Raw genomic sequence first — 15778 nt, 5'->3', positions numbered from 1 at the left:
AAACTGTCGCTCATAAACATAAGGCACACAACAACAACATTACCATTAAAGCACAGCCCCGAGTAGTATACAGCACAGCCCCGAGTAGTATACAGCACAGCCCCCGGTAGTATACAGCACAGCCCCCGGTAGTATACAGCAAAGCCCCCGGTAGTATACAGCACAGCCCCCGGTAGTATACAGCACAGCCCCCAGTAGTATACAGCACTGCCCCCGGTAGTATACAGCACAGCCCCCGGTAGTATACAGCACAGCCCCCAGTAGTATACAGCACTGCCCCCGGTAGTATACAGCACTGCCCCCAGTAGTATACAGCACTGCCCCCAGTAGTATACAGCACAGCCCCCAGTAGTATACAGCACTGCCCCCAGTAGTATACAGCCCAGCATTAAAAAAAAAAAAAAACTTATATACTCACCCTCCGGTGGCCCCGATGTGCTGCGCTGCTCCCCCGATGTCCGCGCTGTGCTGTCTTCAGTGTTCCACGCCGTCTTCTTTCTTCTGCCGGGCGCCGCCATTGATCTTCCCCGGCAGGCGCCTAGTATGACGCGCCGCTGCTGACGTCATACTAGGCGCCGCCCCGGGGAAAAGCATGGCGGCGCCCAGCAGAAGAAAGAAGACGGCCCGGAAGACTGAAGACAGCACAGCGCGGACATCGGGGCCACCGGAGGGTGAGTATGCGCCCCGATGTGCAAATACTCGCGATCGGTGCTAGCACCGATCGCGGGTGTTACCGGTAAGCCTTTGCTGCAATATGCAGCAAAGACTTACCCGCTATGGAGAGGGCTCAGCCCGTGAGCCCTCTCCATGCACCGGGACCGCCGCCGTATAAGACGATTACCGGCGTATAAGACGACCCCAGAGAAGACAGAAGATTTTTCTGTCTTCAAAAGTCGTCTTATACGCCGGAATATACGGTAATAAAAAATCATCTTTTTTTCAAAGAGTTTTTTGAGGTTGTTTTTTACGGGGTCACTTTGCGGATCTAATAACGATTCTGTTTTATTATGCAGATTGATACGGACGCAGGGATACCAAACATGTGGGGGTTTTGTGTATTTTATTCAATTGTACTGAATAAAAACTAATTTGGAGAAAATCTTATTCATTTTAGCATCACCATCTTTTCATATGCATAACTTTTTTATTTTTCGGCTGACAAATCTGGTTAGGGGCTTATTTTTTGCGAGAACAGTTGTTCTTTTTAGTGGGTTTATTTTAGAGTGCATAAAATTTTTTAAATCACTTTTTAGAGCATTTTTTTATAGGGTATTAATTAAAAATTATTTTTTGGAACGTTTTTTGCGTTTTTTTTCCTCCGGGCGTTTACCGTGCGGGTCCAGTAACGATTCTGTTTTATTATACAGTTGTTAAGGATGCGGCAATACCAAATATGTGGGGGTTTTTTGTGTTTTTATGTTTTTTATACTTTATTAAGTGTTTTTATGGGAAAGTGACATTTTAGGGGCTTATATTTTTATGTATTTATTTTTTATTTATTGTAATGTGTAGTGTTAAGTGTTTTTGCATGTTTTTACTTATACATACTTGAACTTAAACCAGCGATGCTCTGATCGCTAGTTCAAGTTCAATACACTGCTCTACAATATTATTTTATGCGCATGCTCAGACAGTTTACAGTCAGACTCGGAAGGGGTCTGACTGGCAGGGATACCGGGCAGCTCCGGGGCACATGCCTGTCCTCGGAGCTGCCCAGAAGAGGATCGGATTCCCCGGTAAGCGGCATGGGGGATCCGATCCATAGGGGGGAAGACCCCGTGTAAGGGGTTAACTCCGATCGCGGGTGTTACAGCACGCTGTCAGCTGTACTAGACAGCTGACAGCCGCTGCTTCTGGTACCGGCTCTGTTCGCGAGTCGGTGCCAGAAGCAGGACGTTATAGTGTGTCCTGGTGCGCTAAGTATCTAGCCACCGGGACGTGCTATAACGTCCTGGTGCGCCTAGGGGTTAAAGAGCAGAACTAAGAACTACTGGGGGTTTGTGGGGAAGGAGAAAAGTGACAAGTTCCCTTTAAATACCTATAGAACTTGATGGAAACATATAAATAACACAGTTATATACTTCTCAAATAAACAAAGTTCCTTAAATACTTTATGTAAATAAATCACTTGCTCAATAAAAAAATACAGAATCAAACATACAGAAACTTACAAAAATGTTTATTTAAACAAATATATGTATCAAATGTGCAGCCAAATACATGCAGACAGATGTTATAGATGTGACCCTGTCAGGTTCCAACTCTTTTCTATGGAGGAATCCGCTCTTCTCCTCACTTACATTTGAGCTGATTCATATACACTCACCGGCCACTTTATTAGGTACACCATGCTAGTAACGGGTTGGACCCCCTTTTGCCTTCAGAACTGCCTCAATTCTTCGTGGCATAGATTCAACAGCATTCCTCAGAGATTTTGGTCCATATTGACATGATGGCATCACACAGTTGCCGCAGATTTGTCGGCTGCACATCCATGATGCGAATCTCCCGTTTCACCACATCCCAAAGATGCTCTATTGGATTGAGATCTGGTGACTGTGGAGGCCATTTGAGTACAGTGACCTCATTGTCATGTTCAAGAAACCAGTCTGAGATGATTCCAGCTTTATGACATGGCGCATTATGCTGCTGAAAGTAGCCATCAGATGTTGGGTACATTTGGACATGGTCAGCAACAATACTCAGGTAGGCTGTGGCGTTGCAACGATGCTCAATTGGTACCAAGGGGCCCAAAGAGTGCCAAGAAAATATTCCCCACACCATGACACCACCACCAGCAGCCTGAAGCGTTGATACAAGGCAGGATGGATCTATGCTTTCATGTTGTTGACGCCAAATTCTGACCCTACCATCCGAATGTCGCAGCAGAAATCGAGACTCATCAGACCAGGCAATGTTTTTCCAATCTTCTACTGTCCAATTTCGATGAGCTTGTGCAAATAGTAGCCTCAGTTTCCTGTTCTTAGCTGAAAGGAGTGGCACCCCGTGTGGTCTTCTGCTGTTGTAGCCCATCTGCCTCAAAGTTTGACGTACTGTGCGTTCAGAGATGCTCTTCTGCCTACCTTGGTTGTAACGGGTGGCAATTTGAGTCACTGTTGTCACTGGATGTTTTTTCTTTTTCGGACCATTCTCTGTAAACCCTAGAGATGGTTGTGCGTGAAAATCCCAGTAGATCAGCAGTTTCTGAAATACTCAGACCAGCCCTTCTGGCACCAACAACCATGCCACGTTCAAAGGCACTCAAATCACCTTTCTTCCCCATACTGATGCTCGGTTTGCAGGAGATTGTCTTGACCATGTCTACATGCATTGAGTTGCCGCCATGTGATTGGCTGATTAGAAATTAAGTGTTAACGAGCAGTTGGACAGGTGTACCTAATAGAGTGGCCGGTGAGTGTATGTAGTCTATAAACCAGCACACATCCACGCATGCAGGAAGACATACATACCGGCAGATACATATGCAGGAACACATATATACAGACACACATGCAGGCACAGATACATGCACACACACATATGAATGAAGCCAAGCATAAATGCAGGCGGGCAAACACAGATACATGCCTGCAGAGATATTATCCATAACTATCAACCGTCCCAGAATCCAACGTGATAGTCCCAGATTCTGGGCTCTCGTCCAGCGGGACGTATGGCCCAGGACATCAACTTGTCATCTGGTTGCCGATAGAGTTGGATGAAATTAAAGCATACTGAGACTTACTCATGGACACTGCAGATCTTGCTTCTTTATGAACTGTTTTATGTTCTTTAAAAACAATTGCTTTTTATTGTATTTACAAATTTTGTCAACTGTTCCTACATAAATAATTCAATCATATTTTGTAACTAAAATGTTTCATTTTCAAAAGTAGATACTTCCAAATTAGAAAAAAAATTGCTGCAGTTATTGCATTGAACACTAGATGTCAGGACAACAGGCTATAATACTATAGGCCAGTGACTGAACCATTTAGAGGCCAAGTGTTCAAACTACAGTACAGCTAAAATCCCAATTATTTTTCCATCTTGCAGACACCAATACTGAGAGGAAAGAGGGGAAATTTGGATAAACATTGTAGCTTTCCATCAGGATACCTTAAACAGGAAGAATCACGTGGAAGGTGCCCGAGGGATAATCCAATCCTGTCCACACCTGCTGCAGTCCCAGGAAGTCCTAATGGCACAATGCTGTACCTCGGCTACCCAGGACTTTAGAAGGATGCCTTGAGTCACCTAACCTGTCAAACTCTGCTTAGGCGATTGCCTAGGTGCCCACAGAGATGGCTTCGAGTACCAAGGGTTCACCACCACTGCTATAAGCCCGTTACAGCCATTTAAAAGAGGACCTTTCAGGGTCATTAGGGACACTAAAATGCCTACTAGTCCTTATGGATGGGTGGTTGGAGTCTCCCTTCCCTCTATGCCTTGTATACTTACTACTTCTCTACACACATGCAATGAAGCCAGATGTAGTCCTCCAGCTTCATTGAATTACTGCACAGAAAGCACAAGAGATGAGGCACATAGGACCCACCTCCATGTATAAAGTATATATATATATATATATATATATATATCTTTTTTTTTTAATAGGGCCCAGGGAGGTTTGGACTGGTGCCACACGTAGCGCTTTGTCTGCGCTTGCAAACGCAGACAAAGTCGTGCCCACCGGGGCGGGCCTCGGGCCGATCGCATCAGCGTTTCTATTAACGCAAAACACCGGCTCCTCGTTCCCGATCACAGGTGTGACTTTGTTTGCAAGCGCAGATAAAGCACTACGTGTGGCACCAGTCAAAGTATTCTGACATGTCCTCTCACATGGTGGTGAAGAACTTTGTACTCTTTACCCCATGGCAATAGACAGGAATGTTTCATAAAGAACTTATTTGCAGGCACCCATTATGTTCTTGCATGAAGACACAACAGCCTCCAAGGACATCAGGCTAGAAACCATCTGGCATTGAACTGTGATATAACCTGCACCAGGGTCTGGCACAGGCTACAGTTAATGCGCAGGCAGCCCACTCAAAGGCCAACCCTGGGATCCAAGGGTTTGGAGTCAATTCCTGGCCTTTCAGTCCCAGACATTCTAATACCCTGACCTACATGTTGAACAATTATAGCCCTGTCTCATTCATGTGCAATCATCTTCTCTAGCTCTCATTCACAAGACAACAGGTGTCAGTACAAAACATTGTAGATAATTAGTATGTAAAACATATACAAATGTAAATTGATGCTTTAGAGAAAAAGACAACCGCTTTGACGAGAATAAGGTTTTTATTAGTGGAGCCAAATTTTAGTATGTTTGAGTTTCTGGTCATCCTCAGATACTTAGAACAAATTAGAGCCAAATTCATTTCAATAATTTCCCTATAGACTTTACATTCGCTGGCTGATGAGACACAATCTAAAATATGCCTGGACAGTACAAATAAAAAAAATATATATAAAATTTTAAAAGCATCTCATCGCAAGCAACCCATCCCTGAAATAAATAAGGCAGCAGGTCCAGTTAAGAGGAGGTCGCACTCTTCAGATATGCTATCAAGTCTTCTTTCTCAGCCTTCTTCTTGATACCAGCAAAGATCATCTTTGTGCCAGGGATGTACTTTTTGGGGTTATCTAGGTATTCCATAAGGGTGGTTTCATTCCAGACAATACCTGTAGATAACACATTTATTAATGCAGGTTCAGGAGACATGGAGTAGCAGAGAACTATTACTGCCTCTATATAAACACAATGAATGAACACAAACTTTTTGACCATGTTTAAAGGGTTTTCTTCCTCTTCTGACCATGGGTTGAGTGTGGTATTAAAGCCCAGCTTCACTAATCTCTATACAACTGAGCTGCAATACCAGCACAAAACATGGACAGGTTTAGCACAGTTTTTTAAATAGAGACAAAAGAGCCATGTTTGAGCCTGATGACAACCCCTTTAACTATATAACCCAACAACTTGGAGAAGTTGCAAGTAGGTAGTGTTTAAAAAAAAAAAAAAAAACCTTAATCAAGAGGTCTTACTAATTATAGGCAGTTACACAGATTATACAGTAGCAAATTCTTTTAATTAATAACAGTAGGTTTAAGAGGAGAAAAACTCCCCTGATCCCATTGTGATGCTGCAAGGGTCCCGATGATTTGGACTTATTTCTACTCCCTCAACCAATCAGACAAAAGGGATGGTAGGAAGCCAAATATAAAACCAAGGAGTCCCTAGGTCTCCTACAGGTATATGAAGCCATTGTTAAATACATTTGGAGCATTCTATGCACACACTAAAGAGCAAAGAGTGTGAACAGAGTCCAAAAGGATTTTGAAAGAAGGCATTGGATGCTCAAGTCTCTAGCCCTAAGACCACTTACCCTTATTCTTATTAGCATCAGTGTAACTAAAGCCTTCTGCTTGACCAGTCTTGCGTCCAATCAGTCCGTGCAGGTTGGGCCCAGTCTTGTGCTTGCCCCCTTTCTCAACTGTGTGGCACTGAGAGCATTTCTGGACAAAGACCTTCTTTCCCTTCTCAACGTCTCCCATTTTGACTCAGATCCTGAAATAGACAAAAAGCAGAAGGTTACAGAAGCCATCAGCTGCCTGCACCACAGTGCACTGCCCAAAATAAAACTATAGATGGGAGGAAACCACAGCACCTGGTCCTCCAGGAGCTACACACCAGATGACCCTTATGACCTTCCTGAGGGTCAATGGTCACAGCATAGCAGGCCGGACACAAATAAGTGCCCAAAGCTCCCAGCAGTAAATAACTGAGCAGTAACTGTAAGATGTGCAGTATCACATATACAAGGAGGAGCAGTATCATCTATATACAAGTTACTGGAGATGAACGGATTTCACTATAAAAACTACCCACAGAAATAACATCACATAGCAGACATGTAAGGTCATATGGTATCACATACACCGCACTCCGGTGTGACCCAGCAATGACCAGCCCTGCAAAAGCCAAGGTCAGCGCAAAACACAGAATATAGAATTATAAATGAATAAGCACAGTAATGGAGACAAGTCACCAACATGATGGCGGCGGCCACATCTTACCTACAGCCGGTGCACTGACCTCCGCTGCTCTGAACTGCTTCGCGCTCCGATCGCTCTACACCCAAGGACACGCTGTACCAAGCCTTTGTAACCGGTGTCCGCGCAACGCAACTTACGTTAAACGAGTGACGTAGAAGAAAAGACCGCCCTGAACGTGCTCTTCTCATCCAATCCGATCAGAGAGTTTCGCTTCTGGGGCGGTGACTTTACTGTAGCAGGGTAGGTTGAGCACGACGTGGCTGAAGGAGAGTCACAGAGCCCCGCCCACTTGTGAAGTTACGAAAGCGATGCCGGCTAGTAGTGACGCAAGCAAGGGCAGGAGGCGGGGCTAATGCGTGTTCTGAGGAAGCGCTGATGCGGGTGACTGTGAGAACGTCCTCAGGAGGAGCGGACTGCGCATGTGCACGATGCCTGATACACATTCCTCTATAAAGTGTCTGCTTCTTAAGACGCGTTTTCAGTGTTTTACATTTTGCACTTTTAAAAGTTTTAATGCAAAAAAAATGAAATGGAAGTAAAATAAAATAAAATAATGGAAGGAAAATCTCACGGGAAGAAAGTCATGAAAAATGTTTGTTCCCATTAGTGATGTGTAACAACCTGCCCCTAAATGGCGACCCCCAACCCTTTCTGTGTAGCTATTCAGATGCTGCAGCAGCCGGGGGCTGTATTGTGTGATAATGTGGCAGAGGACAGAGGGGGATGGCTGATACCAGGGGCGGACTGGGAATTTAAAGTGGCCCTGGAAAAATCTGTTAAAGTGGCCCCATTCTGTGGGTGGGGTCAAAACAAGTAGGCGTGGCCATGTGATGTGGGTGGAGTTACTAAACTGCATACAAACTGTTTATAGAAGGTCTAAATCAACTTGTACAGCACAGAGAAAGAAACTCATATATATATGCCTCCCTTATACAGGAATAATGCTTCTATTTTTAAGAGAACACAACTTAATACTAAAATACCTTCTCCGATAACCAAGAATATAACTACTATAATACTGCCTCCTATGTACAAGAATATAACTACTATAATACTGCCTCCTATGTACAAGAATATAACTACTATAATACTGCCTCCTATGTACAAGAATATAACTACTATAATACTGCCCTCTATGTACAAGAATATAACTACTATAATACTGCCCCCTATGTACAAGAATATAACTACTATAATACTGCCCCCTATGTACAGGAATATAACTACTATAATACTGCCCCCTATGTACAAGAATATAACTGCTATAATACTGCCCCCTATGTACAAGAATATAACTACTATAATACTGCCCCCTATGTACAAGAATATAACTACTATAATACTGCCCCCTATGTACATGAATATAACTACTATAATACTGCCCCCTATGTACAGGAATATAACTACTATAATACTGCCCCCTATGTACAGGAATATAACTACTATAATACTGCCCCCTATGTACAAGAATATTACTACTATAATACTGCCCCCTATGTACAGGAATATAACTACTATAATACTGCCCCCTATGTACAGGAATATAACTATTCTAGACTATAAACTACTATACAACACAGCTACATACAGCCGCCTTGCCCCCAGTAACCCATGTAACATACACCGCAGCCTGCACCAGCCACGCAGTCCCATGTAACATCCACCGCAGCCACACCAGCCATACAGTCCCATGTAACATACCCACCAGCCATACAGTCCCATGTAACATACCCAACAGCCATACAGTCCCATGTAACATACCCAACAGCCATACAGTCCCATGCAACATACCCACCAGCCATACAGTCCCATGTAACATACCCACCAGCCACACGGTCCCATGTAACATACCCACCAGCCACACGGTCCCATGTAACATCCCCACCAGCCACACGGTCCCATGTAACATCCCCACCAGCCACACGGTCCCATGTAACATCCCCACCAGCCACACGGTCCCATGTAACATACCCACCAGCCATACGGTCCCATGTAACATACCCACCAGCCATACGGTCCCATGTAACATACCCACCAGCCATACGGTCCCATGTAACATACCCACCAGCCATACAGTCCCATGTAACATACCCACAAGCCATACGGTCCCATGTAACATACCCACCAGCCATACAGTCCCATGTAACATCCCCACCAGCCACACAGTCCCATGTATACAGGCACTTACCTGTAAGCTCTTTTCTCATTGTCAAAGCTGGTCTTCATCCTGCACTTAGAGAAGGCTTCTTCTTGAGATCCAGGGAAGAGGGGGGGGGGGCTATCAGGGGGAGGGGGGGTGATCGCGGGGGGGGGGGGGGGGGCGCGATCGCGGGGGGGGGGGGCGATCTCGGGGGGGGGGGGGGCTGTGTGGTCTCTGTGAGCTGACTGTTTCTAGCTGGAAGAGATGCCGGCCCGCGCGGGGGAAGTCACGATGCGTGTCACGTGACACAGGCATCAGTGAACACAAGCACAGCAGGGGGAAGTCCCTGCAGCGCTGCGCCCGGCCTCCAGTTCCTACGGTCTTCAGGGTGAGTTCATGTTTTTGTTTTTTTTCTTCACCGGCCCCACCAGTGTCAGACCGGCCCCGGACCGGCACCAAACGAGTCGGCCCACCGGGATTTTTCCCGGTGGGTCTAATGGCCAGTCCGCCCCTGGCTGATACCATGGAGATCACATTTGTAGGGAGCTGAGCCAAGTGAATCCAGCTCCATGATATCACTAGTCCTCAGGGATAGAAATTCATGGCTTTCTCAGGCTGAATTCACATGTGGCAGTTTTTGCATTATGAAAGACCCTTCCTTATTTATTAAATGAAATTAATAAATAGTAGTAAACATGGTAGCGGCTAAAAAGCTACAAAATAACACATCCACAGAAACGCCACAAGGTTGAATAGGGTTGTACTCAGTTTGTATGATCGCCTGCCTGTTCTCACCTATTAGTGAGAACAGGACCCCCTTCTCTGGATTTCTGGGGGTACCAGTGTACAAGCCCTTTAAAACTCACTGTCCTCAGGGGTTACTGTCCTAGGTGATGCCAGGGATTCGCACATTGCATTCAGTATGTTGAAGCTGCATTATATTTTCCCCTATAAATAAGGGAAGAATGACAAGTGTGTAAGGCCGCGGTCACACGTACCACGGCCTAACTCTAGGGGCAGCTGAATGTGAACAGAGCTTTCCATTCATCTTCAGTATTTTGTTTCCATAGAGATGTAATAATTTGATTGTGGGAACGCTGGATGCTCATCAGTAAGGCCGGTGACACATGTGGCGTTTTTGTCGAGATTTCTAACACATTGAAAATGAATGCGTTTTTCAAATGTTTGCTTTTTTAAAAACACAATGTTAGATGTGCGCTAATTGCATACGGCTGAGCCTTCTTCATACAGAGATGGGCTTTGCTGCATATTGCAGCAAAGACCCATCGCTGACACCCGCGGTCGGTGCTTGCACCGATCGCAGGTGTTAACCTCTTCTTTGCCCTCGGCACCGCCATGTTACTTCTGAATGTCGCTCCCCTGAACGTCATGGGGGAATGGCGATCGGTTGCCATGACAGCCTGGGGTCTTCGTCTGACCCGAGGCTGAATGGTTTCTGCATATTCATTACAAAGAGCTAGTAAGGTATACTATGCAAAAACACCATATACTGTAATGCAGTAGTATTGCAGTGTATGGTAGGAACAATCTGACCATCTAGGGTTAATGTACCCTAAAGGGTATAAGAAATAGTGAAAAAAAAGTTTAAACAATGTAAAAAATTTATAAAAAATTCAAATCACCCCCCTTTCCCTAGAACTGATATAAAATATGATAAAAAATAGGTATCGGCGCATCCCAAAATGCCCGATCTATCAAAATGTAAAAATGGTTATAACCGGCTGTGACCTTCGAAATGGTAAATGGCGCCCAAATGTCCAAAATGCGACTTTTACACCTTTTTACATGGCATAAAAAATGTAATGAAAAGTGATCAAAATGTCGCACAGTCTTCAAGATGGTAGCAATGAAAACGTCGGCTCATTTAGCAAAAAATTACTCATAACACAGCTCCGTGCACCAAAGTATGAAAAAGTTATCATCATCAGAAGATGGCAACATTTTTTTTTCCTTTTTGTACACATTTGTTTAATTTTTGAAAATGTATTAAAACACAATAAAACCTGTATAAATGTGGTATCACTGCGATCGTACCGAACCAAAGAATACAGTAGAGGTGTTATTTGGGGCGCAGAGTGAATGTCATAAAAACTGAGCCCACAAGAATGTGACTCACGGGAAAGAAAATTTGTTATGCGAAAAATAAGCTCTCACAGAGCTCTGTACACGGAAAAATGAAAAAGTTATGGATTTTTGAAGACGGAGAGCAAGAAATGAGCGAAAATACCCTGCGTCCTTAAGGCGTTAAAACGTGCTGCTTCGCCCTTAGAAACCGGACAACAATATGTAAAACATCAAAACTAAAGATTCAGTACATAAAGTCCTACACTGAATACCTAATATAAAAGGCTCCAGTGTACAGTCATGTTAGACTATATAATTCTTAACAATCCCAAACTCCCAAAAATGTTTTTAACATGTAGTTAATCCCTTATATGTGCTAAAGTAACTTAATCATGTTCTTTATCAGGTTTGTAAATCTGCCCTTCAATAGTCCAAACCCTGGTTGTGTTTTCCCACCATTGTTTTGATGATGTCACTTCCTGGTTTGATTGTGTAACCTCGATTGTTTGTAAACTGTACATGTTCATGTCTTTGCTACGTACCTGTACACCTGCACTGTAATGCATAGTGCTGATACAAATTACCATTTTTATCTATGACATCGATGCAGCGCCTTGTTACATGCAGTTCACAATGTATTGCCTCACAGAGATGTGAAATTAGCCTTACACTTCTCAAATGTGTTATGTTTAATTGTGATTATGGACAATTGTGATTATTGGACACTTTTATTTTGTCTGGAGTTAAAATTATAAAATATACCTGTTCTGACTTACATACAAATTCAACTTAAGAACAAACCTAAATGTATGTAACCTGGGGACTGCCTGTACTACTGCGTAGTGAAATGGGATTGTTTCATACAGCACAAATGTGCAAAAACCTCAACATCTCGTCATATCCCATGTAAAGCAAATGTGTGTCTAGAGTAAAGGTCGGATATTTGTCTACTTCTACTTTGAAATCAGTAAAAGTATTTTTTGTGATAAGGCATTGTCAATTTTATGTACTTTATTGACAAAATCATATTTCCTTGTTTTTCCACCTTCATCTTTTGTTGAACAGATTAAAAGGCCAAAGGCTAAATAAATGAGTTTTTTTCTCTTTTTCCCTGATAATAATTTCTTACATTACATCACCCTTAAGACTGGAGACTTGATGACTAATGCAAGACAGACACAACAGTGCAATCAATATAGCCGGTATTATAGAGAGACAGGTGAATGAAATAAGCCAGCTCTGTATTGTTTGGGATGTGTGCATGTGTATGTGAAACATCACCCACCGGGGCCTAGCCTTTTTCTTGGTGGCCTGGAGGCAGCCGGGGCCCAGAATACCGGAGTGGCTGGCTAGTGCGGCCTGGCAGGTCTCCATCAGGTAGTGTGGGCAAGTAATATGGAGGGAGAGGCTGAGGCACTGGTTCTCCCTGGTGCAACCCCTGAGGTGTCTGTAGGATGAGTCCCTGGTTGATGGATGGGGAAGCCCTTGGTGGTAAGCAGCCTGATCCATGGATGAGACAGAGGCAACATTGTGCATATCAACTTACAGTTCTTTTCTGAACAGCAGGCAACGGCCAAACGGTAACAGCGCATTCTTAAGTAAGAGTCATGGAGAGCCGGTCCACAGGAAGATTACATGCAGCCTGATAGTAGATGCAGGCCGGGCTGGTGCAGATGGAACTGAGTCCGGGTGGTGGAGCTGCAGTTCTGGGCTTAAAGAGAACCTGTAAAAACTGCACTAGGAGCTGCTTACTAAAGTAAGCAGCTCCTAGTGCTACAACAGATGCGGAAGTGTAAACCTCCTAGTTCACTTTTCACAGGTAAATGACAGGACTTGCCCTGTGTGTTAGGCAGTAGGCCTGAGGCACTTGAAGTTCCTGGAATTAAGACAGTGGCTGTGGCAAACAGGCCTTGAGGTCTGGTTCTGTCTGCAAACTCTAGCAGGAGACTGACTCCAAGATGGTGTGTTTGGACCCAGGGCAGTGCGGCGCCCATTGCTGGTCGAGACCCGGCATTGGTGAGTACAGAACAGATGACTTGTACTCACTGGACCTGTGGTCCCCTCTTGCTCCAGGAGCTGTCACCACCACCTGAGCTCATGATAATACAGGAGACCACCAGAGCAGACAATAATACTGGAGACCCCCATAGCAGACTAAATACTGGAGACACCTAGAGCTGACTATAATACCACTGCAGACCCCCAGAGCAGATGTATAATACTAGAGACCCCCAGAACTGACCATAATACTGCTGGCGAAACCCCAGGCACTGTGACTGTGGTAATCTTCTTATATTAAATAATATAATTAAAGTGAGATGAATATTATACAGGAGACTCCCTTGAAGAATAACTACTGGAACCTTTACTGTTTGCAAGGATGGAGGTCTCATCCGTCTGCTCCATTTAGTGTCATTATTTTACCAGAATTCCCCTTAAATGACACAGCAGTGCCTCTATAGGTGTCCTATAACAGTCCAGTGCTTCTGGTTTTACTGGTGTAATTTACAGATTTAGTAATTATTTCAATTACCGTTGTAAGGACAAACCATTGTGTTAAATATGCTTGGGTTTTCATTATTTTCAGATATGATTTTGCGTTTCCTTAGCATTTTTATGAACATAGAAAGTGCTAAGCTATTTCGGAGTAACACTTTACATTCCAGGCGCAGCAGTGGCCTACAGAATCTTACAAGCAATGTCAATGTCCAACCAAATTTGATTTAGGGTATGTCACACCAGTTTACATCAATAGGAAATAGTTAATATCGAAAGTCATATTTAATGGATTGTACATTGACAGGGTTCATAGATTGTAAGCTCTGGTGAGCAAGGCCCTCATTCTTGTTGCTTCATATGATTATGTTATTACTCTGTAATGCTGTGTTTTATTTGTATATGTTCCCCATTTAATTATATATGTTCTCCATGATAGGGTTGCACTAATACCTGAATTTTGGGTGTAATAGTATATCTGGAGAAGTATCAGAATACTGAATACTCATATGAAATTTTCAAGAAAAAAAAGTATTATCTGAATTCAAAATTTTTAGGGTGCGGTCACACGTGGCATTAACTTTGCGTTTAGAAACACAATGCAAATGTCTCTGGGGACAGGGCTCAGCCAGATCGTATATGTGATTCCATTGAAACGCATGCAATGTAACGATCAACCAGCGTTTTGTAAGGAGAGCTTTCATTTTTATGACAGTTTATTATATCTATTGTAATGGTTGTTCTGGTAATGTTAATATCAAATGTATTATTTATTTTGTGTCTTTTTATGAGTTCAATTTGACTGTATTGTTATAAAAGTATATGCTTTAAAAAAGGATAATGTAGTGATGTATAGATAGATCTCTGAAAAGATCAATCTCTGTATACCAGTGCATTGAGCTTGTGTAACTCTATGGAAGCTCTAGTGCAGCTCTGAGTAAGATAAAATCCTTCCTCTGCCTACAGGTAGGTGAACAGCCTAGAGCAGTGGTGGCGAACCTATGGCACGGGTGCCGGAGGTGGCCTCTCTATGGGCACCCGCGCCATCACCCCACTGCAGAGTTTGCCAGACAGGACTCAAGGCCTCTTGCAGTCCCAGGCAGCCCAGGACCCTATAAGGAAGCTACCACAACAACCAAAGCTTTTTCTCCTTCTTTCTACTGTATTGGTGTCCTCAGGTGTCTATACAATTTAAACATGTGACAGAGCACGTAGTAATAAGTTACTGTTTAAATTGTCGCATCGGCACTTTGCAAAAAATATGTGGGTTTTGGATGTAGTTTGGGCACTCTGCATCTAAAAGGTTTGCCATCCCTGGCCTTCAGCATAAGAGCACTGTATTTGTAATGTATTGTTATAGAGTGAAGAGTTCATTTCATGTATGAACCAAAAATAATTGGATAACATAAGATAAATTAGAGCCCTTGTGTCAGGGGAAGCCCTCAGAGATGTAGAAATACCATATATGGACAGTTCATTTCCTTGATGATGTGGTTCCTGCTCCACCAATGGCCCAAAGCATCTATTCAAAGGATTTTCTGCCCGACCATACTCTGTGGATTCCTTCGCAGACAGCTACTAGGAGTCTGCACAAGTCATTTAGTACCGAAAAACACTGATCTGAGTTATAAAGTATTGAAAAAGTACTAAGGTTTTGATGTATTGTACAACCCTTATCCGTACAGTGGTATGGAATATGATGGCGTTATACAAATAATTAATAATTATTATCTATATATCAGTTTATTCTTCCTTCTGGAGGAGAGCTAATTTGCATAAATGGGAAGGCACTTAAAACTTAAGACTATAATGTCAATGGTTTCAACATTAAACTTCCATTTTATGTGAATTTCCGAGAGATTGGATTTGTCATATCTGAATTTCTTTTACACTTTGGTTGAAATAGTTACGGCTCATAGCTATAAGGACATTATTATCTATTCTGCTTTTTCATTCGTAGTAACCACTCGTAGTGCACATAATACAATGGCAAAG

At 43.3% G+C, this 15778-nt stretch overlaps 1 protein-coding gene across 2 annotated transcripts; it reads right to left on the bottom strand.

Moving 5' to 3' along the window:
• Nucleotides 1-5285: 5285 nt before the first annotated feature.
• On the bottom strand, nt 5286-7243 carry CYCS (cytochrome c, somatic). 2 transcript variants are annotated; one of them, XM_072153752.1, is made up of 3 exons: nt 7084-7243; nt 6393-6574; nt 5286-5688 (listed from the first exon to the last, which is right to left on the bottom strand). In XM_072153752.1, exons 2-3 carry the CDS (start codon nt 6559-6561, stop codon nt 5540-5542), a joined length of 318 nt encoding a protein of 105 aa, XP_072009853.1. In that variant the 5' UTR covers nt 6562-6574; nt 7084-7243; the 3' UTR covers nt 5286-5539. The 2 variants fall into 2 exon arrangements, with proteins under 2 accessions (XP_072009853.1, XP_072009854.1); XM_072153753.1 differs by having other exon boundaries at nt 7103-7226.
• Between the last annotated feature and the right edge of the window lie 8535 nt (nt 7244-15778).

This window comes from Engystomops pustulosus, chromosome 5 (genome assembly GCF_040894005.1).
Source record: "Engystomops pustulosus chromosome 5, aEngPut4.maternal, whole genome shotgun sequence".
In the NCBI taxonomy this organism is placed as follows: Eukaryota; Metazoa; Chordata; class Amphibia; order Anura; family Leptodactylidae; genus Engystomops; species Engystomops pustulosus.
The sequence above is the reverse complement of the archived record's forward strand: the minus strand, read 5'-3'. Positions and strand labels throughout refer to the sequence as shown.